Source organism: Phalacrocorax aristotelis, chromosome Z, assembly GCF_949628215.1.
Source record: "Phalacrocorax aristotelis chromosome Z, bGulAri2.1, whole genome shotgun sequence".
Lineage (NCBI taxonomy): Eukaryota > Metazoa > Chordata > Aves > Suliformes > Phalacrocoracidae > Phalacrocorax > Phalacrocorax aristotelis.
Genome location: NC_134311.1, coordinates 66,110,775 through 66,138,039, shown reverse-complemented (window position 1 = coordinate 66,138,039; position 27,265 = coordinate 66,110,775). Strand labels below are relative to the sequence as shown.

General features: G+C 40.8%; 1 protein-coding gene across 2 annotated transcripts in view; it reads left to right on the top strand.

The window, feature by feature from the left end:
* GHR (growth hormone receptor) overlaps window positions 1-27,265 on the top strand; it is a 131,209-nt gene that overhangs the window by 44,656 nt on the left and 59,288 nt on the right. For both annotated transcript variants that reach the window (XM_075079531.1, XM_075079530.1), the window contains one exon: window positions 16,128-16,207. In XM_075079531.1, coding sequence (XP_074935632.1) covers window positions 16,138-16,207 — 70 coding nt within the window. In that variant the 5' untranslated portion in view covers window positions 16,128-16,137. The remainder of the gene's footprint in view (window positions 1-16,127; window positions 16,208-27,265) is intronic.

The window sequence follows — 27,265 nt, the reverse complement described above, 5'->3', positions numbered from 1 at the left end:
GGAGTCATTAGGGACCTTCTCAACCAAAGTTGCCTTTGTTGTGGTTACTGTGCCTTCTCATACAGAGTTAAGCACACCTGAACAACAATTTATTAATGACTTCTCTCATTTTATAGCTGAAGCATGGCAACGCAACCATACAGAAAGCTGCGTCTGTGCTTTGTTTTCGTGGCTTTCCATGCCAAGCGAGCCAGTCGATCCCTAGCTAAGCTGCCCATTCCCAGTTCCTCTGCAAGAAGCGGTGCAAAAAGCATGCCCGGCACTGGGAGCATACAGCTTGAATGCAGGGTCTGGCCTCACTTCTGAGATCCACTGTGGGCTCACTCAGGGGTTCTGCCACACTCTGTAACCTCATTGTGTTTCAGTTCCCTATTTGTAAATGAAGGCTAATGATTCTTAACTTCTGGAAGGGACCAAAGCATCCTGATCCTTCGGAAATGCTGTCACTCACACAGCGCTGGTCATATTTGATGTGCTATTGACACTGCATTCAGGGAAAGTACAAATGCTTTGCATTTAAATGTGACTCTGGGCTTAGAAATTGGTAGTGGATCCCTGGGTGATAAAAATAATTTCTGTGGTGCTTTCTTGCTTGGTATTTTCCACTCACTAGAGATAAAGAACATTTTGGCACAAAGAAGAGCAACTAACTTAGACCAAGGATAACGTGACCATAAGGGGGGTGGGGGGGGAGATTTCGCTGACCAGATATCTTGAAAATGACATGTCTGTAATTTATATTACTTATGCCAAGGTAGTTTTAGATTAAGAACTGGAAATGTGGTAACTGTCACCATGTAGATCAATTAATGGCTTAGCAATTATATATTTGCCTTTCAGTACATGTTTGGCAATACCAGCCCCAGACTCAGTCATCTGGAGGCAAGGTTCAGCTCTTTCATGAAATTGAGACATTTGATGCATTATGCACAGTGGGAAATGCTTATCTGCACATTTTCTAGGCTGCGATTAATAAAGTAAGGTTTTTGGTTATTCAAAATGAACATGTTGCATTTTTTCCTTAAAAATTAAACAGATACATTCTTATTTCAGGTCCGGGGTACTTAAAGTGACCCATAGATGTGACAAAAGTCGTTTGTGCCTCATTGACATTTACAGTCCCAACAGAAGATAACACATGAGGCACAGCTTTAACTAGATTTTGACAGTGCTTGTAGTTTTGCTGAATATTCTGGAAAAAAAAAAAATACCTGGCCAAAAGTTAAATAAATTTTTTGTTAAATAACTGCTGTAAAATATTAAAGTAATCATAATTTCTTTAACTGTTAATACTTATCCAGCTACCAGGTCAACACACCTCTCTGTCCTTTAAATAAAGCTCTGTTAAGTTCCTTGCTGTGGAATACATTGTACAGAGTACGGAAGCCATTTCTGATGCTGTGAGAACCTAAGAAAAGCTAAGAGCATGGAAATAAATTGACTGTTCCTCTACAGTTTGGAAAAAAATTACATGAATACAGGGCTTTTGAACAGCCTTCTAAATTCAGGGAAGGACTTGCCTACACTGAAAATGTCAATAGCACAATAAATGTATCCATCACTTTAATATCAATGTGCTCTAATACTTTTCTCACTAGGCAACTTGTTTGGTGGCTACCACAAACTAGGTATCTACCATGTGTGGGTTATGTCCACTAGTTTGTGACTGGGATCAGATCCAAATCCTTCGATCAACAGTGTTATGAAGGGATCAGAGACATACATACTTAAATTAAAAAAAAAACAACAACAAAACACTTTTTTTTTTAAACTTTATGACTATTCCTCATACTTTTGCTTTGTCAGTTCATCATGCAATTTGAAGGGTTTGCTTTTTAGCATTTAATGATACAGTCATCAGTAGGACAGTTTAAAATAAATTGAGCTGAATTCTGCTGTTGAGCCATATGTTACTGCAGATTTAAAATCAAAGTTAAGATTCAGTTTGAACAAGTCTGGCAATGTCAGGTATTATGTCCTGGCACAGGGCTACAGGCAGTCATATTTTATTAACTACTGTGCATAAAATAAAAAGTAAACTAGGAACGTCAACATTAAAATATACTGCACAAAGTATTTACTTAATGGTCTTTTATCTTTTAAAGACAATACTCTGCACTCATTGGTAGCCACTTTTATTCTGGGTCTTGCTTCTGAGTAAAGTATCTCACAAATATGCTGTTTGAGAATTATTTGTCAAAATAGATTTTCCAGACTAAATATACTGTACTGAACCAGTGAGAACGATCAGATTAGATAAATGTGTGGAAACCTATCCTCCCACACATGGCTCAGTGTGCTTTAAAAATGCACTCCATCAAATCAAGTCTTACAGTGTAGATACTATTGTAGGGTTTATTATGCGTGAGCAGTAAAAATATGTCCAAATGATCCTATCTTTGCAGTAATATGTGGGAAGTAAATCTGGATTTTGGAAAGGCTAAGAGGAATATTCCCACTTAGCTGCAGGGATCCCGCTGTTAGTTCAGCAGCATCAGACTTTCTTATCCCATTCACCCTCTGTGCCCTCTCCCAGGGGAAGCAGCTCATCCTTTTCACCACGCTTTGCAAGCAGCTCTCCTCTCCCCATCTCTTTTCCTCATGAAGGCAGTTGCCCTTCTAATTCCATCACTACCAGACCTCAAGAAATAGGGAAAAGGAAAGGAGGGGAGTAAGTGGCTTGTAAAGTGCAGCTGCCTATATCACCCTGCAGCAATGGCAGCAGGAGGAAGCCAAGCTCTCCTTTGGGCTGTGGCTGCCAAAAAAAACCAAAAAAGCTGGGGGGTTTAGGCAGCCTTCATGGCTTTAAAGGCCATTTCTCATCTCCAGGCAGAATTGACACAGGCTCGATGGCGTCGTTTCATGGGCTAGATCTGGTTTATGAACTACGTGCCATAAATAAAAGTGTACTAAAAAAATACAATTTTTGTCAAAGAAATGCTAGTCCTCTTTTTCAGATGTTCCTCTGTAAAGCTGTACCACCATCTCTGTTAATTTTTGGTACAGCTCCTAGTAACAGCTTCTTGTTACCATATCAGATGACTTTCAGCCACACCAGTAAATAAAATGTACTGCTCCCATCAGGACAAATTATTCTTGGAAAAAAAAAAGCTTTTGGGTTGTTTCAAATAGTTGCTTAAAAAAAATTCACATATTGCATGATATGTGATTCTAACACATGTGAATTCCTAACATTTCTGTAGATGATACTTCAATTTTTCAGGCTCGACAATGTTCTCTAGATTCTTTATCAAACATGCTTGTAGGTATACATAGTAGTATCTGTAGCAAGATCTAGAACAAGTATCTATATCAAAGGAATGCACATATTTTAATTAAGACTTAAAATCTTTAAAAAAACCCAACTAACAAAACTCTTTAATATAGAACAAGAAGACATGGGGAATTTAAAACACAACTGCAAGCTCTGCATTTTGCGGACTTCCCTACTCTGCAAGGGTACAGCTGTTAAGTACCTTCCTACCAGCTGAGCTATTCAGGAGAAACCTGGCTGACCCACAGTATGTGCTTTTTCTGTGAGTTTTATATGTCTACCATAGAGCATGTCTAAAACTGGAAGAAAGCACGCTCTCCTAGGAAGATAAAACCTCAATTCCAGGCCAGCCAAAACCAGACCCTTTTTAGCCAAGAAACTAATTTATAGACCACCGAGTAATCCTGCAATTCATTGTTCTCTGCAGCCCATAGAACAGCTGACATCTGGATTCACTTTCTAAGCTATGAAAGGACTACAGTCTTTGAGGGGCTTAGTTTTTTTTTTTATATGTGATTAAAGCATCCTGTATCGATTTTTATTCAGAGCTAACTGGTTGGTAAACTGTCAGAAATCTTTGCAGAATATAACTTTTAAAATCTTTGAAAGCAGCAACAGAAAAATACCTTCCATGAATGAACTATACCAAATCATTATTCTTTTTAGTGTAAGAGTCCAGTCACCCCTTATCAAGTCTGATTGCTGAAAAAAAACTTGTATGGAATAGGTGAACTTGTAAATGAATGAACAAGTAGAACTCAGGACTAATTTATGGTTCAGGGCAGTTCAAAACTCAAAGCTCCATCTGCTGTGATATTCCACAGTTTCGGTAATGTTGGGAAAAATTGTAACCTATGCGGAGTGATTTGTCTAATTCTGCTGTGCACTTTGTAGTAAACCTAAGAGCAATCAGTCTCATCATGCTCACTGTGAATATAGTTGCTTACACAGGATTCAAGTGTGATTAATGTCATACATATTTTAGGAGCAGATGATATAATCATTAATGACTTCTTAAAAAGAAAAAAATATTTTTATATGGTAAGGTTTTACTGAAAATAGAAGCCTTTTATCTCTCCAAAAATAAAGTTCCCTGTGATACTGAAGTTATTCAGTGTGAGAACCACAAAAAGGAACAGTCTCTTTATCTTCTACAGAGAGTTTCAACACATGGTCACACAGGTGAGAGTACAAAAACCGCAGTTTAGTCCACACGGCCCAATATTGAGTGTGATGATTACTGATGCACTGATTAAAGGGAGATAGACAGTTGCTAAGACTTTTGCTGACAGGCTCCTGTGCAAGCAGCCTTCCTCCCTATTTCAGTATTAAAATGGGTACTGAGGCAAGACTGCTAGTCAGGCTTCAGAGAAATTGGGTATCGTGCTAGACCAGGAGAGCCCCCAGCAGGCTTTTACAAAACTCTTTGTGGCTACAGTACAAAGTTCTCCGCTTGCGTCTGCTCATTTTTATTGTATTGTGTGTCTAATGTAAGTCGTGAGATCTAGCTTGCTATGGGATTTATTTTTGTGACTAGCCCTCACGAAATGGGTTTGAGTCTGAGCAATACTTGTGGTAATGGTGGGTGAAGGCTCAGGCTCTCAGCTGCTCCTCAGGGCAGATATCTTGCGAATTTTTTCTGTAAACATCTATTTCCTCATGGCCTTGTGTAAAATAGCAATAACAGCAATAGAGAAATGTGAATGCACTAGCCTGTTTTAATAAAAAACAGTTGAATCTGCTCAAAGTTTCACTTTCTTAATCAGATAGTTGGTAATGTAATGGAGTTCCTGCAGGGGAGTGAGTCTTAACATTAGTGGAGGTGGACATGCTCTCCGTCGGCCAGCCAGCTAGCCTTGCACTGAGCAGCTCTGCTGTTTGTAGCACCCATTGCAGAGCATCCCATTTTGAGTTGATCAGTTCGGAGTTCATGTATTTTATCTGTGATCTCTAAAAGCAAAGGTTGCAGTGTAGAACTGTGGTTGGTTTAGTCTCTGACATTTTAGGAGTGGTAAATGTGAAGGGAGAGGTTTATATCCCCTACACTGGGGTTACCATAGCTAAAGAGCTTGGTTCATTCCTATTGTTTGTAAAATAGAGCTACACACTTACTAAGAAGGTTTTGCTAGTTGCTTGAGTATTTCAGATGAGCTGGTCTTTCTCTTAATTGTAATTCTTTCTCTCTTAATGCAAACTATCAGTTTGTTGGTTTGGGGATTTTTTAATCCACTACAGCTTTGTTTTGTGACGCTAAGACAGCTGGCAATAAATCCACAAGACTCTAATGTTCTGTGGTACGTAAGATATTGGAGAGGGTTGCTGTTCATGCCTTACTCTGCTGTTAGGCTGTGGTATAAATGCAGGCAAGCTGTTCCTCCTCCCAGTGTCTCCATCTCCCGGACTGTGAAATGGGTAATGTCACTGACCCCACTGCAGATTGCTTCAGGATTTGCTGGTTCAAAACATTGGCAGCGTTAAAAGAGCTCTTTAGAAATAGATTTGGCAAATCATCTTTAAAATTAATATGGCTGTTTCTATTGCTTATTTTACAGACACTTCTTAATTTCTTTGTTGGTAGGGTTTTCTTAGAGGAAGTGTTGGGCATTGGGACTGACTGAGCTCTTTCTAATGTGAATTTCTAATTGCAACCTGGCATCTCCTTTTACCTTGCTTATTCTAGAAGATAGCCTTCCTTGTAGTGCTATGCCAGCTGCAGCTGCCCACTTGGAGATTAACTGGGCAATTTTCATCTTCACTAAACTAGTAACTATTCAATGGTCACTAACTATAAAAATTATAGCTGGCTGTTCAGTTATTCCCCTTAAAAGTCAGGTTGGCTTGATTACCCACCGTGCAATCCACTTGTTTCCACTACCTTAATAATTACTCTCATCTGCAATCCAATCTCCAAGCCTGTCCAGGATCCTGTGTCACATATCCTCTGACCTCTCCAGTGAGGAAAAGGCATCCTTCAAGGCTTCACGTACTACTTCCTCATCAGATCTTTTGTACCCTGCCCTGTGCTCACCTGCCTCGTGGGGTGGCACCTCCCTCTTTCATGGTAATACAAATAATCAGCTGAATACCAGTAAAGTTATGCCTTCACATTTCAGCAAAACACTCATGCATGTGTGCCTGTGTTCAGTGTGTGCAAGAGCATACACAAAAATGAAACCCCACTTCTGTTTCTTCCCTGTGAAGAATTGTTTCAGGACCTGTGATAATTGAAAGAGTAGGAATAATGCCATGGTATGATTCAAAATGTGATCTGGAAGAAGAGTTGCTTGAAGTCCTTAAAAAATAAAGCAATGTACCCAGTATATACATTACATTGGCTTCAAAAAAATTCAGTTAGTAAAATGAGCTGATTTGTCTCCCTGTGTTTGGAAATACTGGACACACTAACCTTGAAAAAATCTCTGAGTAAAACAATAACTCAACCTTTTAAGTTAATTCCTCATTGGAGAATTGATCTAACATCCCTCCTGTGGCTCTTTGCCTAAAGGTGTCATCAACAGCTGTATCGTAAAAATGTGTATCAGAAGTGATTGGTTCATTACCAAGGTGTTAGAGATCCTGTTTGGATGATATATAAAAATGCTGATGTGTTTTTAAGCCACTTAGATAAATGTGGGCATAGTCTATTTTTGCATGTGAGATGCTTCATCAAAACATACTTTAAACTTAAAATTTGGGTTTCTTAATTTCAGATCTTACCAATGCACGTGGAGGGAGAAATTATCTGATTTTTTTAAGAGTTAATGAAAGGCTTGAACAGAGATCAACTTTTCTTCACAAGTTATTACTTACCTTATAAAAACTTCTTTTGGCAATAGTGCATTTAAAAATCTCTTAAATCTCTTTCAACTTTGTGCTGATTTACACAATTAAGGACCTAGCTCAAAATCTTTGTCTATGGCTATACAAAGCAATTTATGCAGTTGTTAAATGCAGTATGCTACTTTTTGGTAGGTGCCCACAGCTTATATATTCAGATTTGTATGGACTTCAAGCACCAGATCAGTGGAGAATAGGGCCAGGGAACAATGCTGGTATGATCTTACAGAGAACACATGGAAAGCAGTTGCAATAATACTGTTTCTTTTTAACAGAGAACTTCTTAAACAGAGAATTTTACTTGCAATTATTTTGAAAAACAGTTGTTCTGAATAGATGTGCTCATACGCTAACTCTACATCAGTTTAAATGAGATTTAAAGTTAGCTTCAATTTCTAAATTACAGATGCAAATTAAGTAAATATTAATAATATCTTAAACTGATACAAACTCAGGACATACAAAATTGCACCAATTTAAAATGCACTGTTTACTGTTATTAATCTTTGTATGTTGACCAAGTGATAGTAAATATGTGAGTACTTGGAGTCATGAGTGGCCATCCAGAAATGCTGCTCAAGTCCTTTGTCATTTACCAGCTTTCACTTAATCCACTATTTAAGTTAATTACTTCCTAAATGCCATACAGGCTTTGTTATGTAGTCTTTAATCTGATTAGGAGCACATGAATAATTTAGCATGCAATTAAACCCTGTAATTAATTTGTCCCATGGTAATGGACTGTTAAGTGGTTCCATTAGTCTAGGATAAATATCAGGGTCTTGAACTTAAATTTTACAACTTCTTGAAGATGTTTTTCCTGGAAGAAATGTTTTTTAATATACAAACCCTACTTGAAATGAAAACCCTGTTCCCCCTGATTTCCTGAAATTGCTCTTTGAGGTCTGAAAGACATGTTTGGGTTCAAGGTGAGTGGAAGAAATGGAGGATGCTTTGTCCAAAAACAGTTGGCTATAACCAAGCCGTGTTTCAAAATGACCTCATGTTACAGAAAAGCTCCAAGAGATCAGATGCAGATTTGTGTATAATGTGTGCTGAAGCCTAACTGACTATATTTGCCCAAGTACTAGGTAGTACGCTGTTTAATTCAAGTGGTACGCAGATACTAGCACTTAGGAGAAGCCTTGCAAAGACAATGCCAACTGGAACAGTGGAACTCACCTGCTGTGCAGTGGCAATCCAGCAGCACATATGAAAAAGTTATTTAATATTAAGCATATCAATAATCCTCTTTTTTTTTTCCCTCATGTTCCAGCCTCAACTCCTGGTAAAGTCACATAGGTTACATTCCACCATGACTCCTGTGCTTCATCATTTCTTCCTAACTTCTGTGAGGTGCTAAGCACTCTGGCTGTGCTAGGGGAATTACTTAGCCATGTTAAATATATAACTGTCCTGTTTTCAGCTGAGATAAAGTTAATTTTCCTCCTAGTAGTTGGTGCAGTGCTGTGCTCTGGATTTAGTATGAGAATAATGTTGATAACACATTGATGTTTTAGTTGTTGCTAAGTAGTGCATACACTAGTCAAGGACTTTTCAGCTTCCCATGCTCTGCCAGGTGCACAACAAGCTGGGCGGGAGCACCGCCAGGACAGCTGACCCAAACTGGCCAAAGGGATATTTCATACCATATGACGACATGCTCAGTATATAAGCTGAGGGGAGTTGGCCAGGGGGCGGCCATCACTGTTCGGTGACAGGCAGGGCATCGGTCAGCAGGTGGTGAGCAATTGTATCGTGCATCACTTGCTTTGATTCTGATTACTATTATTACTATTGCTACCACTACTACCGTTTTACTTTATTTCCATTATTAAACTGTTCTTATCTCAATTGGTGAGTTTTCTCACTGCTCTTCTGCGTCTCTCCCCCAACCCACCTGGTGGGGGGAAGTGAGTAAGCAGCTGGGTGACGCTTAGTTGCTGGCTGGGATTTAACCACAACAGTAACCTTGCCTGCTTAAAGCCAGATGTCTTTAACTGCTTTGCTGGATTAGGGCCACACTGCTGAGTCCCGACAGGTTTTAAACTTTAATGCTAGCAAGACACTGAAGAGTTTCGGGTTTGTTTTTTTTAACACTGGCACAGAAATGTTTTACAGCACTGGAAATATAATTTAATCTCTTTATGTAAAGTGTGAATAATTATTTCAGTGAAATGTTTTTCTTTGAGTAAAACTACTTTTTTTGATACAGTTTACTGGGGTTTAGTTCTCGATACAGACTCAGACAATTCTTTTTTCTTATGATATTTGACATTAAATTGATGCATTGTACTTCAAACAAACTGGAATATACTTTCTGCTCATACAGAGGAATTCTCTCACTTTTTTTTGTGGTTAATTGTACAAATAACAAAGCAAAGAGCTGAACTTCACCTTTTGGATGATTGTTATCTAAGCATTAATAATAAAAAAAAAAAAAAGAAGAAAAAGCCTAGGAAAAATTAGCACTGTAGTTGAGAAAAGTGTTTATAGCCTGAAAAAATTACCACTGTGATAAACAGTCCTGGATCCTCATCCTTAATGATAAAAGTATATGTAAAGCTGCGTATCAGCTCAGCAGCTCGCATCTGCACAATAGCATCTAAATGTTGCAATTTATTTCAGCTGAGATGCATGTATTTTGCTGCTTTAATGTGTTTTGGGGGCTGAAAGGCAAACAAAGCAATTAAGTCTTTTCCAGTTACAAAATTTTCTATCTATGCAGTAGACAGAAACTTAGGACTGTAAGTTCAGTTTTCTTCTGGCAACTGTCTTCTGACAGAAATGCTCTGCTAGTCTTAGATATAAGATTCTCCCTCTGCATATCTAGTCTGTTCGGTTACTGCTGTCAATGGACAATAGATTTTATTATACATAAAGATTTCACACATCATATGCCACAGCCATCCTTGGACGTCGTAGCCCAGTTCTTGGGATGTGACTTTATAAATGGATTAACCTAGAACAGCTTTCAGTACAAGCCCCGAGCAGTGTCCAAATTCTGGATTCACTGAAGGGCTCCTTAACCACATCCAAGAACAGATAACCATTTGGCCTGTGTTGTGGTTTAACCCCAGCTGGCAACTCAGCCCCACGTGGGCACTCACTCCCCCTGGTGGGATGGGGGAGAGGATCAGAAGAGTAAAAGTGACAAAGCTTGCACGTTGAGATAAAGGTAGTTTAATAAGCCCAGGAGAGCACGGCTCCATCATGCATAACAGTGACTTGGGAAGACAAACACCATCACTCCAAACGTCCCCCCTTCCCCCTTCTTCCCCCAGCTTTATGTGCTGAGCATGTTGTGATATGGTATAGAATTGGTTGTGGTATGGTATGGTATTGGTCAGTTGGGGTCAGCTGTCCCGGCTGTGTCCCCTCCCAGCTCCTTGTGCACCCCCAGCCGCTCACTAGTGGGGTGGGGTGAGGGGCAGAAAAGGCCTTGACTCTGTGTAAGCCCCGCTCAGCAACAGCTAAAACATCCCTGTACTATCAACACTGTTTTTAGCACAAATGCAAAACGTTGCCCCGTACTAGCTACTGTGAAGAAAATTAACTCTCCCCCAGCCAAAACCACCACAACCTGCTACCAGTTTATATGCAGTTTAAATCAGAGTAATAACTGACACATCTATCCATGGGAAAACAAAATCAGCTCTGGCAAAAGTATTGAAGGTGCCTATTACAATAGAGATACAAATAAATTCAGTGTTAAAATGAAGCTTTCATATAGCCTCTATTCCAAAATTTAAAATTTGTTTAGGAAAAAGAACGAATCAATTTTTCTAAATCCAAAGTGAGCGCTTATTTTAATGGATTCCATTTTCAATTTTAATACTTTTTTTAGTTCATGGTAATGATGTACCTTTTAATAATCCTCAAATTTGTATCAAACCATGCATAATAAATGCAGCTTTATGCCAGAATCCTTCATTCTTTTCTAGTGGTACTGTCTTGTGGTTTTGGGTCTTTTGGTTTTTGTTTTTTTTTTTCCTAAAACGCAGTCCTTTGTGAGATACTGTTTTTTTTAATTTACAGTACATAATTTGTGCTTCTATGGTTTTATTTCTTTTTTTTTTTTTCATATACCAGATAACTACACACCCTAGGTGAATGGTATGTTATTCATATCAACTCTGGCAATTTGTTATTTCTGTTTCTTAACATGGCGGAGTATGTAGCCTTGACAAGGGTTCTATAAAAACAGGCATTCACCCAAGTGCTGCTGATGACTCAATCAAGCTGTAATATCAGCAAGCAAGGAAAGAAGTCTTTAGGTCCGTGGCAGTTTTGGACTGTGTTGATTGGAAGGGCTGTAACTCATTTCATCTGCAGAACGGCATTCAGGGGAATGAGGGTAAGCAGGCAAAGTGCTTTCAGCTATGCATGATCAGCCAAACTGGTGTGAATGTTTTTATGCGAGCACAGAAAGAAGATTTCCTCTTGATTTCACTAATCTTGCCATGAGATAGATTGTAAGAAATACCTGCACTATGTAAAATAAAGGCCTTTCACCCAGAAAAATTCTGGAAGGGTATGTATGTACGTATTGGTAGTTGCATAAACAAGATTCAGGACAGATCTGGAAAGCATAGAGTTACATTTTCTCCTCAGCACTTGTTGTTACTTGGTGGTGCATGTATTGGTGTGTGCTCATCTGCATTGCATATTCTTGTGTCGTTGCCGGTTTACGGTCTGATGGAATGACGAAACAGAGCAATGTACAGAAAGGCTCCTCAGATTAATCCTTCACTCTGTAATTTTGTGGTTCAGTTTGCAGCAGAGGCCACCTTTGTTCTGGATTAGCTGCACGTGTACTGCTTTGGCAAGCAATGCTAAACTGGACTAGGTTACAGGGGGAAAAACTCTCATATCTGGAGTACAGTTAGTTAATGGACATGGCAAAAGCAGAAGTCCTTTCACAGCCGCAGTTTAATGAAGTGTTACGTCCTTCTTCCTCCAGGTTCTTTCAGGTTCAGGAGTTATCTAAATGTAAACATCTTACTTCAAACAACAGTTTTGTTTATAAGCAAAACTCCTTATCGTTTACTCTGAGCATTAACATTGTTACCTGACCAGAGTAGATGCAAACCACTTGGTATGCTGTGAATAAGCTATTTCTTTTCTCAGGGGTTTTCTTAGCCTCGTTTTGCCTGTTTATGCTGACTATGTTCACATCCCACTGGAGAGATGTCATGTTTAAATTCACTTGTGATTGACCTTACTCCAACATCACTATAGAAAAGGGCCAAGAATTTTTTTTATCCTTTTTATAGCTCCTGGCTCCCTTTCTGTACTGAACCAATTAGCCTGAGCTGACCTTTAGCCAAATGTTCCTGTGGTCAAGTTTCAGCTGGCTTGAGGACAGTCAGCTGCTGTATTTTTTTTTTCTGGTTTTAGCTCACTTCATTCTTCCAAACTGCTGGAGATGGGTAAGATACAGACTATTATTCCTTAGAATAGTGTATATTACAGACACTGAATTTTTTTATCTGTTAAATAACAAGGACTTTATTATCATAGAATCATAGCATAGTTTGAGTTGGAAGGGACTTTTTAAAGGTCATCTCATCCACCCCCCTGTAATGAGCAGGGACATCTTCAACTAGATCAGGTTGCTCAGAGCACTCTCCAACCTGATCTTGAATGTTTCCAGGGATCGGGCATCTACCACCTCTCTGGGAAACCTGTTGCAGTGTCTCACCACAAAAATTTCTGCCTTATATCTAGTCCAAAAGTTTGTCCTCATCTTTCTTATAAGCCCCCTTTAAGTACTGAAGGGCTGCAGCAAGGTCTCCCCGCAGCCTTCTCTTCTCCAGGCCGAACAGCCCCAACTCTCTCAGCCTGTCCTCACAGCAGAGGTGCTCCAGCCCTTGGATCATTTTTGTGCCCTCCTCTGGACCCGCTCCAACAGGCCCCTGTCCTTCCTGTGCTGAGGGCTCCAGAGCTGGACGCAGCACTGCAGGTGGGGTCTCACCAGAGTGGAGTGGATGGGGAGAATCACCTCGCTCGACCTGCTGGCCACGCTGCTTTTGATGCAGCCCAGGGCATGGCTGGCTTTCTGGGCTGCAAGCGCACATTGTTGGCTCATGTCCAGCTTTTCATCCACCAGTGTCCCAAGTCCTTCTCTGCAGGGCTACTCTCAATCCCTTCATCCCCCAGCCTGTATTGATACTGGGGGTTGTCCTGACCCAGGTGCAAGACCTTGCACATGGCTTTGTTGAGCCTCATGAGGTTCACATGGGCCCAGTTCTCAAGCTTGTCCAGGTCCCTCTGAAAGGCATGTGTCCCTCTGGTGTGTCAAATGCACTGCTCAGCTTGGTGTCATCTGCAAACTAGTGGCATTTGTCTTTCATATGTGTACAGGGCTGGATGTTGGAAGGTAGATATTACTATATTGTAAAAAGTCAGTTTTGTCCTAAAGCTGACACAGAAGCTGTCTCTTGCTAGATTAACACTGCACACTCTGAACAATACTGTTCTTGTTGGCAGTGAACTTTCAAGAGCCTTTTAGAGGAACAGTGGCGGGTGGTAACAAGACAGATCTGTGAGAACTTTCTGCAAGGCAGTAATTGTCTGATGGTGGGGCAGATGGTGCTTCAGAGGACTCTTCTCTCAGAAATCTTATTCTGTACTACCAAAAGCGGTATGATGATGGGGCAGCTTCTACTTTGCACCAGATTTTCTCCCACGAGACTGGAGCTGGGGCAGTGTAGCTGCTCTCCCTTGGCCTCCAATACCTCTAGAAGTGGTAGTCGTGCCTGCGTTAGCCTGTGATTTGCTTTATGAACTTTTTCCCAGCCCTGTGCACTACAGCAGCTGCAGCCTTCACTGCTTTTGGTCCTGCTCGCCTGGCTGCCTCACCCTCATATCTCCCCAAATCCTCACTAATGTGCCTCCAGCCTCACCATACCCCTTCCTTCCTGCCTGCCCACTTGAGAACAGTGGAATCACCTTTGGAGAGACCCATGTCTCCGTGGCATGGGGAAAGCCCTGCCCTGCCCTGCACCTGGCAGGCCCCCAGAGCTCCTCCAGCTTTCCTCTCTGTGCAGCTGCCCCATGGCCACTCAGACTGGCCTCAGGGTGCCTGGATGGTGCAGCTGGGCATCACCACAGTGGTGTGGGTGTGGTGGCGACCATCTCCTGGCTTGCCTTTGCAGATCTGGGTTAGATTCTGATAGCCTAGAGCAGTTGGAATAAATGCCTCCTGTACTGAGCCTGAAGCTTGAGAATTACTGAGCAGTTGTGTTGATGAGGGTGTAAGAAATACTTTCTGATTTTCAAGTTTTATACTAAACAGCATGAATGAGAAATCTGGAGTTCATAATAGTTTTGGGTTTTTTTTTTTTGTAATGTGATTCAATCTGTTCTCTTTGGGTAAGAAAATTAAAGAAGGAATTATCTCTTAAATTCAGTGTTACCATAGTTTTACATACTTAGCATGCTTGCATTTTACAGTTTCTGAATAAATTCAAACTTTGCTAACTCTACTAGGAGACTGGCTAGTTTTTGATACCCACATTTGTCAGCATTGGTTGTTATTCAGTAGCACCCACTTAGAGATTGTTACTTCTTACTGGGCTTTGTTGTTTGGACACTTGTGATTTAATGTCCTGTTAGATGAAGAAGGAAAATGTCTAAGTGAAAACATTCCAGTGTAGAATAAAGGTTTGTCATAGCAATGTATGGTCAAATATGAAAGTGCAGGTATTACTTTCTCTCTCTCTCCGCTGCCTCACTGAACTGGGGTGTTAGCGTATCTTGGCAGTTTTGTGCCACAGAACAAGAAACTGCTGCCTCTTTCAGCATTTGCGTTCGTTTTGGTTTTGAAGGTCTCCAGTAACCTCTGTGCTTCATTGGCATGGTTGTAAATGGTCAGGTAGTAATCCACGCTATGTATGTTTTCCCCCTACAATATATGGACACCTCATGAGCTTTTGGGGGCACAGTACAATTTTGTGCGGAGAGCTGTACTGCCCGCAAGTCCAGTGTACCCCAGCTTCTGCCCTTCCCCATTGTTATCAGATGCTGGTGATACTGGCAGGAGCAAAGCAGTGTTCCTCAAACAGGATTGTGTGACCGGGTTGTAGGCTATGTGTCTGTGGCGCAGGTGAATTAGCGACAAGGAGGAGTGTGCTTTCTGGGGAGGTTGTAAAGGTTGGTTTGTTTGGACATTGTAAAGGCTTGTGTGGATATGCCTAGACCCATTGGAAGATGCCTACTCAGAAATGATGCAGGTAGAAGTTTCCAGTGTGGGACAGCATCCATGCCAGCCCCAAAGAGCAGCATGGCACAGCAGGGGCAGCGAGGCAGGTGCTCAGGGTTGTGCATGGTGCCGGTAGGGGACAGACCAGAGAATTAGCCTGGGTTACGCTTGTTCTGCTGCCCTGTCCACTCCTGGAGTGCTCCCTGCCACAGGCAGTGGCCATAGGTACTAAACCAGTGTTTCTCTGCTAACAGCCATTTGTCTTCCTCGCATGGGAGCTGGCTTATTAAACTGTATTATTCCTCCCAGCTTCACTGCACATATTCCCAGACCCAGGAAGGGTTATACACGGCATGCACAGATGAATACGGCTTCAGAGGAGCATGAGCTGGAAAGGGGATCATCATATCTTGGTTCCGTGAAAGAGATACTGTTCTTTTCCTTCTTTTACATTTAACCTAGGCTAGTCATTGGGATCCATCCCCTAAAGGCTGCTGTGGGAGGAGTGTGGCTGCTCCCCGGAAGCAGACTAGAGATTGACAATACTTGATTTCCCACCCTCAGCTCCCCCATACTAAATGAACTAGAAACTCATAAGCTAGTTCTCTTGTGAAAATAGTATTTACTGTCAGTCCTAGACAGCAAGATGATGTATGAATTTATAAGGCAAAAAACTGTAAACTAAATACAATTCTGGTTTAAATCCAATCAGAAATTCAGTAAAGCTAGATAATAGTTTAACTGTCATGTCGTTTTAGTTAGTAATATTAGTTTATAAAGAAACTCTCTTATTGTCTTTTGTTCTTACAGAATTAAAGGTATGGATCTTCGGCATCTGCTGTTTACTTTGGCACTGGTCTGTGCAAATGACTCACGTTCTGCAAGCGATGGTAAGTTTTAGGATACCGTTCTGTGCCTTTGTGTGTCTACGTATATATAGCTTTATATAAAGAGTATTTTTGATTACATGTGTCAGGACTATGTAAGTTCCTTGATTACAGTTACCTGAGTACATAATGTGAAATGTGAAAAATATATCAGTTAATCTTGTTGTAAAGATAGTGGATGAGATTGAGACATGTCGCAGAATTAAGGTGAGTTTCATAGACAGCATTAGATATGTGATGTGTAAACAGGCTAGATCAACACTGCTGTTAGATATCTGGATTTTCTTTGCTCAGGTACTGAAGTTATGAAAGAATTGTATGGGGTTAATTTTTTTATAGAAACTGGTGGGTTTTTTCCTTAAAAAGCTGGAAAGCTGCCTGGAGGAAGAGGACCTGGAGGTGCTGGCAGACAGTTGGCTGAACATGAGCCGGCAGTGTGCCTAGGTGGCCAAGAAGGCCAATGGCATCCTGGCTTGTATCAGGAATAGTGTGGCCAGCAGGAGCAGGGAGGTGATGGTGCCCCTGTACTCGGCACTGGTGAGGCCGCACCTTGAGTACTGTGTTCAGTTTTGGGCCCCTCAGTACAAGAAGGACATTGAGGTGCTGGAGTGTGTCCAGAGGAGGGCAACAAAGTTGGTGAAGGGTCTGGAGAACAAGTCCTATAAGGAGCGGCTGAGGGAGCTGGTGTTGTTTAGCCTGGAGAAGAGGAGGCTGAGGGGAGACATTATCGCTCTCTACAACTACCTGAAAGGAGGTTGTAGTGAGGTGGGTGTTGGTCTCTTCTGCCAGGTCACCAGGGACAGAACAAGAGGAAGCAGCTTCAAGCTGCACCAGGGGAGGTTTAGATTGGATATTAAGAAAAATTTCTTTATTGAAAGAGTGGTCAGGCATTGGAACGGGCTGCCCAGAGAGGTGCTGCAATTCAGGGCATGGTTTAGGAGGCCTGGGGGTGTTGGTTTGATGGTTGGACTTGATGATCCTATAGGTCTTTTCCAACCTTAATGATTCTATGGTTCTAAGTCTTTTTAGTATATGTTAAATGTAGAACTATTATGTTATGCCTAACATAGTAACTATTAAGTTTTGTCTGCTTTTTAGTATATGTTAAGCATAGAACTATTTGGAAGTACAGAGAAAACGTTTTAAGACTTTACACTTTGGGTCTGAGGCCAATATGAACAAGTTTCATATGAAAGCCACTTAGAAATTCTTGAGTAGAGGTTATGAAAGGGATTTGAAAAGAGCATGCACCCTCAGCCAGCCAGCTGGCTGTGGGTAGCCAGCAGAAGCCTTTTTAGCAAGGAGAAGCTCTGAATGCACATCCTGTAATGTTCATAATTTGACCAATCTGCCCAGGGTTCACATCCACTGAATGTACCTCCAGCTTTCCACAGTTGTTCTCCTTCCCATCCTTTTTCACATCAGTTCTTCCATCTTCTGAATTAAATGCCAGGCTGGAAAGTACTTGATCCAGCTGAGCTTTCCCTGATGCTGTTTCTTGTTGCAACAAACAATGATTTAGATCCATTTCTCTATCACCCAGAGGTTTGTCCTGACTCTGGTGGGTCCTCTGGGATGGGTCTTTTACTCATTTAGAATAAAAAATTCCCATTAACTCCACTGGGAGTTTTACATTATGTCAGACAGATCTGCTTACGCTAGTTATGATCTGCTCCTGTAAAAAAATGCAGCTTAACCTAGCCTGCTCTGTCTTGTTCTGGCCTTTGGAGAGAGTTTTCCATAATTACTAATTTTATGCGAACATGTTGCCACTTCTCCCAGAGCTACAGAGCAGCTGCAGAAGGGTGGCTCCTTAGGCTGGTGCCCCTCCTGTGCTCCCAGCCAGTGTCTAGTGTCTAGCCTAGTGTTAATAGAGAAAGTCAGAGAGGGCAGTTTGATGCATAAATTTAGATAAAATAGAGTGGAAACAGCTTCCACAACAAACTGTAAATAAACTGATAAAATTTGCAGTGAAAATTTCTGACATATCTCAATTTCTTTTTTTTTTTTCTTTAGCTTAATATTTCAGTGTTACTGAACACAAATTACATACCTGTAGAGTAGCAAGCCATGTTTCATTAGCCTTTCTAGTGTTAGTTTTAGAATATGGCACTGAACCAAAGGGCTATGGAATAGTTGCCTGTAGTCATAACTGTCCTACAGTTTAAAGGTGTATTCATCCTCCTTCGCCCTGATACAGTTCTGTGTTTTCTGGGAGTTGTATACCTAAAGTTTCTAGATATCCATTTTTTAAGAAGCACTGAAGAGATATAAGGAGTATTATCTTGCTGTTAATGGAGACATTAAGTTGAAATAAGATATAATTAGAACTCAGATTATCAGTTTTCAGAGAATTCTTCCATAAAGTTCATTTTGATTATTAAAAAGTTTCTGTTTATTAAATAAACACAAGTTTCTGTTTATTTTCTTGAATGTCTGTGGCTCAGACACTTTTCTTCTGTGTTACCAGGAAGAAAATCTGTAAGATTCTCTTCTCCCTTGTTAGTTAAGACTTTAACATTTACTGGATTTAGTTTTGAGTTCCTACTGTATCTGACCATTGAAGGCAATGAATGAATCAAGTTTTCACTTCTGTTCCCTACTTTCATTTCCTACTTGCAGCAGTACTTTCATTCTGCTACCTACATGTCCATGGGAAATGAGTGTGCCTATTTAAGAAGTGTATAAGGAAGTATGGAGCAGTGGAGTGTTTATTTTGGTATTAGAATTGGGCTGAAACAATGTGGGGCCTTTATTTAATGTGTTTTGAGTCCTTCTCTGACTTCTTCTTTTAACCAAAACAGAGGTATTTTCTGATAGGTGTTTGCAGAATAGAGCTATATACTAATTTTTCCTCCCTTGTGTACCAGTCTCTTTAGTTAGACCTATGAACTGCAATAAAACTTGCAAATTCTTCCTTGGTTCTGCTGATATGTGGAAGGTCGGTATTTCATAGTGAAATACGATACATGTACAAGCTTCTATTCATTGCCTTGTGCAGAATGGTCGGTAGAACAAAAATGAATGTGTCCTGGCTTGATCCTTCCCCTCAGTGTCTGCATTTTACAGTACATTCATTCAATAGACAAAAATAATCCCTGCCCCGATGCAGTCTACTGGACCAACTGACTTCTCTCTCAAGGTGTAAGAGCACATGAGCATTTTTTCATTCTTGGCCGTTGAGGTGTGGTCCAGATGTCCTAAGTTCAGTAAAAATCTGTGTTATAAATAAGACTTAACCACAACATCACCTTTGTGTGACTTTGTCTATACTGATAAAATAGTAACTTCCATGAACTTACCTTCAGAATCAAAAAACGAAGAACATTTAAATTCTGTTCTGGTGCTTAAATCCAAGACACAATACTAAATATATATGTCCTGATTTGCTGCATTATTAAAGAATTATGTGTGTGAAGGGAACAGAGCTTTGTTGTCCCAACAATAAATTTCTAATCACTGAACTGCTTCTGATGCTATAACACATCTATTCTGAGTAGTGGAAATGCTCAGCTGAGAAAGTCAGTTGAGAAAGTATAAGACAAACAGGAATATTTGAGATAACAGCATGAGAGAACATCCGTTTGGCATTCTTGCTTGATTTAGGACAGAGTATTAGATGAGATCTTTTTATTAGCCATTTTGCTCTTTTTCTTCCCCCATGTGAATGTGCTTGTACCTGCAAAAGTTCTCGTGAGCATCCAGCCCCACTCAAGTGATGAATCCTGACAATCTTAGAGAGCTCTGCCCAGCACAGTCTTACTGAGGCCTTCCTATAAACTTAATTAGATGTGCTGCATACCTGTACCGTATCTGATATGTTGCCCAAGGGACTGGATCTACAGCATCACAGTTCCCTAAAAAATCGACTTCAGTAATTGTATTTCTCCTGGCAGCACATGAAAAAATTACACGTACTTGCTAATCTTGCACCAAAGCACGTTACTGAGACAGTGTAATACTGACTTGTACATGGAAGACTTCTACGTCTTGAAAGTAAGTAAAGTTTGTGTTAAGACTTACAAGAGCCTGTCTTTGAGCTGGCTCCGTGCCTTGGGGCCGGGTCCACCCTTGGCACACAGTGAAATCCCATATGTGTTTCCTCCTGGCGGGAGAGAGGGTGTGAGGCCAGCTGCTGGCCAGGTAACTGCACAGCATTCAAGACCAGATATTGGACATTTAGTCACTTTTTGGCTGTCTCCAGGCTGGTGCCAAGTTCTGCTGGAGGCTTTCCATTGATTTAGCTTGTTTTCATGCTCTCCTTTTGCAAAGAGCTGGCTTGACAGCTCCTTAAACTGAGGCTGTGGCTTGCATGAAGCGATGAGGGTGCCCACCATCTCTGAGACGGTGATGCTAAATGTGACCAAGCATGTCTACTGCACCAGGTCTTCAGGTATCATTCAGACCTGAGCAGGCCTGGGACTTGCAGCCTCCTACCAGGGTACAATGACCCGCATGCTGTCCGTGTCGTGGAGGTGTGATGGTAAGGGCAGAAAAGAGGCAGTGGTAGAAAGAAAGGGTAAAGGCTACAATAACAGGAAGGTAATTTCTAATAGGTGTGTAATTACCACAGGTAAATGGGTTTTGTGCCCTAGGGACTGGAAGACTGGCCCATTTCACAGGTAATGAAGACATTTTGTTAAGTCAATGGAACTTATGCTTCTAAGAGTTTAGGTTGCTTTGAAGCTGGGGAATTGTGTGATTTTGAAATTTTAGTTTAATTTAGTTGATTAGGTACACGAACAAAAAAAGAGTACTGCTTCATGAGCAGATCACCTACATCTGTGCAATATTAATTGTTGTTCAAGAAAAAATAAGAGCTTATATTCATGTACATATACACAATTTGCGTTTGAGGTATTTACATTAATATAACTGCGGTGTTTCAAATACATATCCAGCATACACCTAGGTATTTTGTTTTAGTCTACCTGCTGACATCAGAAGCGGTTGAAGGGAATTGCTCCAGACACCAATTGCAAAATGTTTAGGAAGCAAAATAAATTTTGTCTGCTTGTTACTTCTCAACAACTGATGAGTGTAGGTCATGTAAGGACATAGAGGAATAAACTGGGAATTAGTCCCAGTTAATAAAACAATGCATAAGCTCCAGCAGTTCCAAAACTAATTTCTTCCCAGTGAAAAGAAGTGGGAAATGTCTTTTATCATTTTTTATACTAGATCAAAGTTACTTCCAGACCATTACAGCTATGCTAATTTATGCTCTGATGCAGGTTTAGAGAGGCATTCATATTTAATGAAAGCACAATAAAAATATATTGAAGTGAACTGTTTCTGTACAATGATAGTTTTAAGAGCTACAAGCTTAATTTATTGTTCATTTTATCTAATGTGATTTTAGAAATGTATTTATTCTTTTCCATCACAACTTTTTTTTAATTATTGTATGAAGCTGTTACGCTCAAATGCTCTATTTTTCTCACTTCTGTGTAAGAAGTAGGATTAATTATTTTCCCTTCTGAGACATGTCAAATCTAATTTTCACTTCCATCGCAATGTCCTTTTTGTTATGCTGGTGTCTGCTCACTTATTGTACTTGGATGCTTTGTGTGTGTCACATATCCAGATTAAACCATCTAAGTATAGGTGCGCACTGGATATCAAAGCTCCTAATTACAGAGCTGTAGATTGAATCCATAACCCATCCATAGGGCTTTAAAGACACCCCTGGGCACGTGAGACATCTGCATGGGACTCACAGCAATGACTCATGGCCTGCAGGACATCTGCATCATTCTGGAATGGCCAGGAGCTTAAAAAGCTTTATAAAAAGCTTAAGGCCAGGCATCTCATATGTACCTGAACATCTGTTTTCAGGCAATTAAATCAACTCTATCAGCTGTTCTTTGTTCTAGGGACTGTATTGACTAGTTTTCCATTGACTGTTGGGAGCTTGGACACCTAAGGATGAGATTCATCCATGTATGAACCATATGGGTATCCTCTAGGTACCCAGAAAATCTGCATAGGTCTTGTAGATAGGACATTTGTGCCTTTTGAAGCAGAGGCTGGAAAGCAGGCAGAATATCCTACGTAGTCTGAGATAGCTCCAGATGTTTAGGCAATTGGATTTTGCCTGCCTTGCATAAAGAGAGCTAAATATAGGTGTCTTCATTTTGAACTGAGCCTCACCCTTATGGCTGTCTTGTTTGGATATGCATAATTCCGCATGCTTTTTTCTGGGTAGTGTCATAGCTGCTCAGCCACATGCTGCAGGTCTTCTGCTCCAGCCAAGAGTGAGGGGTCTTCTCACTGGATTGGCAAGATAGCAGTAGGATTCCTGCTGTCACCGTGAAGTTAAGTAGCAGACAGATGTTTTCTAAAGGCATGGATTTGAGTTTTGTCACACACAGAGGAGGAATTCTTAGTCAAAGCAGGAAGGTGCCGTTGAATTGCAGCATATTCTGCTGAGAAAGGGAAATTTGTCTTATCTGTTCATGGAGTCAGGAGATACCAGGGACTTCGTTGCTTGGCTTGAAATATTCAGAAAAAAGATCAGTATCTGTCTGGGGTCTTGGCTGAATACATGTTTTGTGATTTAGGTGAACTAAAATTTTATAGATTGCAGTCAATGTAGTGACAAGCTATTTCTCACACTTAAAGGCTATTCTTTTATTTTTAATTACTTTTTTTGATGGTCAGGAAGACTAGACATATTTGCATATATAATAATCCTAATCTTGTTAAGAATTGACAGAAGATAATGAGTAAGGGCAGATTCTTCCTTAGCTTAAGCTGCAAACTCTCTTGCCTGCTCTTGGTAAATAATAGTGCCCGAATATAGTTGGTAGTCATTTGTTCATTGTGGTCATTTTTTCTTTTTAATTCTTCTAACTGGTGTGTCTTCGCTATGGCCTTTCTCTCTGTTACCTATTTTCTCAGTTAGATGCAGCTATCTAAGTACGGAACACAAGCCAAAGCAGAGCTGGCAGTAAAACCTGAAAAGCTCAAAACTGTGATCAGTTTAGTGCATCCTGGTTTACGTGGACAGGAGCAGAACTGTCGAGACTGTGGATTTAAAACTTTAACTTGCAGGCAAAGCCTTTAGAATAGTTGCCTTATTTCCAAAAGTTTAAGTGTTTCTGAGCGAGAAATATGTTCCATTATGTAGAAGAAATTGCTATAGAGCTGTTCCAGGAGCCAGGATCAGAAAGCTTGGCACAGGGAAGTGTAAGTTATACTGCTCTGATCTGGCTAACCCATTTCGGCTGGAGGGAAGCTTCATTTTGGCAGAGAGCAAAGTAGTATTTCCATCATCACTTTCCATTGTGATTAGGCATGGCTTTGATGGCTAGCAGAAAAATCTGAGGGAAGGCCGTGGGTCTGTGCAATTCTGAGTTACTTTTACTGCTCTTGCTTCCTAGCAATTTGTCTGGGCCAGTGTGACAGTATTTATGTTCTCACATGGAACAAAACAGACTTCACCTTGTCTTTCTACTGTGTTGGGAGCATACATGGTATTTTAGCAGCATGGGATTTAAGATTTCTAAGAGTGGACGACACATGCTGGAAATGAATTGTGGACAGGCCTATATTTTGTAAGAAAACACAGAAAATAAAAGCCTAATCCTGAAATTTTCAGGTATAGTAGCCTTAAATTATGCCTCTAAAAATGCGTGTTTCGGCTTGTAATTGAGTAGATCCAATGGTTCAAGTGCTAACCTGGTGTCGTGGTTCAACCTGGCAGGCAGCTAGACACCACACAGCCATTTGCTCACTTCCTTCTGAGTGGGATGGGGGAGAGAATAATAAAAGAAAGGTAAATCTCTTGGATTGAGGTAAAGACAATTTAATAGGACAGAAAAAGAAGGGAAAATAATAATAATGATAACAGAACATACAAAACAAGTGATGCACAATGCAGTTGCTCACCGCCTGCTGTCCAATGCCCAGCCAGTGGCCATGTCCCCCGGGCCAACTCTCCACAGTTTTTTTGTTCAGCATGATGTCATATGGTATGGAATATCCCTTTGGTCAGTTTGGGTCAGCTGTCATGGCTGTGTCATCTCCCAGCTTCTGTGCACCTCCAGCCTCCTCACTGGCAGGGCAGTATGAGAGGCTGGAAAAGTCCTTCACTCAATGTAAGCACTGCTCAGCAACAACTAAAATATCAGTGTGTTGTCAACATTATTCTCATACTGAATCTAAAACACAGCACCGTACCAGCTACTAGGAAGAAAATAAACTCTGTCCCAGCTGAAGCCAAGACACCTGGGTTGCCAGTGGCTTGTCTCTGTACTTTCCTCCAAACCACATCTGTGACTCCAGCATTTACTGAAGACTTTCAAGACATCAGATATCTTCACCCACAAGCCTGCCAAAAAGATTTCATGAGCAATCAGCTTCAGTCAGACACCCTGCAAAATAATGTACGTGCCATAGTTATTCCATCCAGTTATCTCTGTTATCTTTAACATTCCTGCGATTGTCTATATTTCCTTCGTGGCTCTTTAGTTGCCATCATATTTTCTTCTGTTTTGAATGCAACTCTCCAATTTGCTGTCCTCTGATTACTGGGTCATTTGCAATGTCATTTGCAAGAACTAGCCACACCTCTGCAGTTAGTGCCAGGTGTAGTCAGCAGTCAATCTTTCTGCCTCTCAGCTGCAAAGCTTGTAATCCAAGTGTATGTCTTTGCTCTCCCAAGCAGACGTATAAGACCATAAGGCCAGGAAGCGACCAGCACATGTGCTGGCCCTCCTGTGAACCCGAATTGTTCCTCCTTTACCAGGGCTGAGCTGCACCCAAAACTGCTGGCTAATGGTGGTCATTTGTGGCTTGCTTTTGGAGGAGGAGCTGTGAGGCCAGTTTGAAACATGCGCTTTTGCCCACACGTTCAATTAAGTCCAAGTATTTGCGGGGGAAGGTCAGATGACGGAGATGATGTAAAAATGTTCACGAGTTTATTACCACTATCTAAGAAGCTAACAATGAGAAAATTCCTAGTTACAGTTTTTACTTTAACTCCTGTTTTGATATTTTAATTGTAGTTGTATATTTCATGTGAATTATTTAAACAGTTTGTATTGCACTAGCCAAATGGACTTACTTAATAAACTGGCTGCATCAGGGGAAGAAAAAGTAGCTCAAGTGTAAAACACTAATCCATATTATAAAAGTGTATTGCATGAGTTATAATGAGTCATTCCATGCAGTGGAACAAATGCAGAGCAAAATGCTTTCAATACCACTCATCTGTAACAGGAAAAAGAAAAAGAAGCCCTTGTTACTGCGCATTCATAGTGTACAATGAAGTGACCATGGGAAGGGGTAACATTTTTTCATTAATTTAAACAATGATGGGGTTATCGCGCAGTAACTAGCACTGCTTTATTTTTAGAACACAGAGGCTGTGTGCAATGTTGCACCTTTTCTTTCCATGCTGCTGTCTTCAAAAGTGGCAGTCAGGATCAGACTGGAAACAGTTTAAAAGTGTGACTGGAAACTGGAGAACTGTCATTGAACAACACTGGTTCCTAGCAGTATAAATGTGGGAGCACTGTTTGCACCTCGGCAATATTTTGGCACACCTGCATGTTCTCTTCAGCTGTTCCAAGGGATCAGAAGTGAAAGAGAAACGTTTTAGAGTAGGAGTCTACAAGGTGCCATCCTTGAATCTCACAGAGGGACTCTAAAAACTTTGTGCTGGTCACCACCCTTGGCAGAACCAGATGATTCTCAGGGTTGCAGTGGTGCTTCCAACACACTTGGGTACTTCCAGAACTGGAGCCACCATTTGGAGGATGGCTGGGTCCAGCCTTGCAGAATTCTGTGCCAGCTGGGCTCCAGAGAGTCCCCCAGTTGCTTGTTTCCAACCTTGGCTGCTCCCGCAGCCTTCCCTGTTACACTCCAGCAGAGTGCTGGTACCCAGGTGGTTATCTGCTTCTGAGGATGATGGAAAGGGGAACAGGAATGAGATAGTGCTGGGGAGCTTGGCCATGTGTAGCCCTCCACAACAAGGCTCTGGCAAGGTTCCGCTTGGGCAACAGAAGCACTTGGCTTAGGTTGTGTCCCTTCTCTGCTACTGGAGAGGTGCTCAGAATAAACTATGGAAGAAGAATAGATTAGGAATGATGCTGTAGGTGAGAGGCAGACCTATAGACTACCGGCAAGAACTCTCTAGCTTCTGGATCTGGAAGAAGTCCCGGTACTTAACAAGACAGAGGTTTCTCTGCTTTCTTTTCCCACCCTTCGTAGAAGCATGCTCAAAAATTAAGCAGTAACAGCAATGGTTAGTTTTCTGCAGATCTTCTAGAAAATTGTCACGCTGCTAGAGATTTTGAATTCTTCTTGCATAATACAGTGAAGACTTTCTTTTTCCTGCAGTACAGGATTATGGTTTGAAAGACAACTGAAAATCTTTTACAGCATAGGTAGCTCCATGCTAAGGGGTGTAGAATAGCTAGAAGGTATGCTGAAAGAGTTGGTGTAATACCTAAAGAACCACGCATAATGTCCCGTGTTTCATTCTTATTAAGCTGGTCAAGGAGATTTTCCTGGTAGTTTCAGAGAATGCAACAGGAAACTGTTAAATATTGTGTACTTGGGAATTTATCATTTGTATCATCCTTGTCGCTAATGAAGTGGCATGTAGCAAACCTGACACAAGTTTTAAAACAGGACTCAAGGAAATTGCACATCAGAAATTTGTCTTCTGGGCAAGGGAACTTGGAATAAACTTGAAAAAAACATAGAAAATGCATCAATAATTATGGTATATTTGGGAATATGTGTAAGTCATGTTTCTTTCAAAAGATACTTGGTGTCTGTCACCCATAGCTACTGACTCAAAAAGAATTTCAACATGCACATGGAAAATGGTTGTTCAGTCCCTACAATGTGGATTTTCAGACAGCCTTTGATAAAACACTGTAGCAAAGGTTCCTTAAAAAAATGCTGGGGGATAAAATTGAAGGATTTCCATGGATTAAAAAGTTATTCTAAAGGCGAAACAAAGGAACAAATGATCAGCTCCCACAGCAGAAACATCCAGGGATATTTCCCTTCTACAGATCATACAAGCAGAAATAAATCAACAAG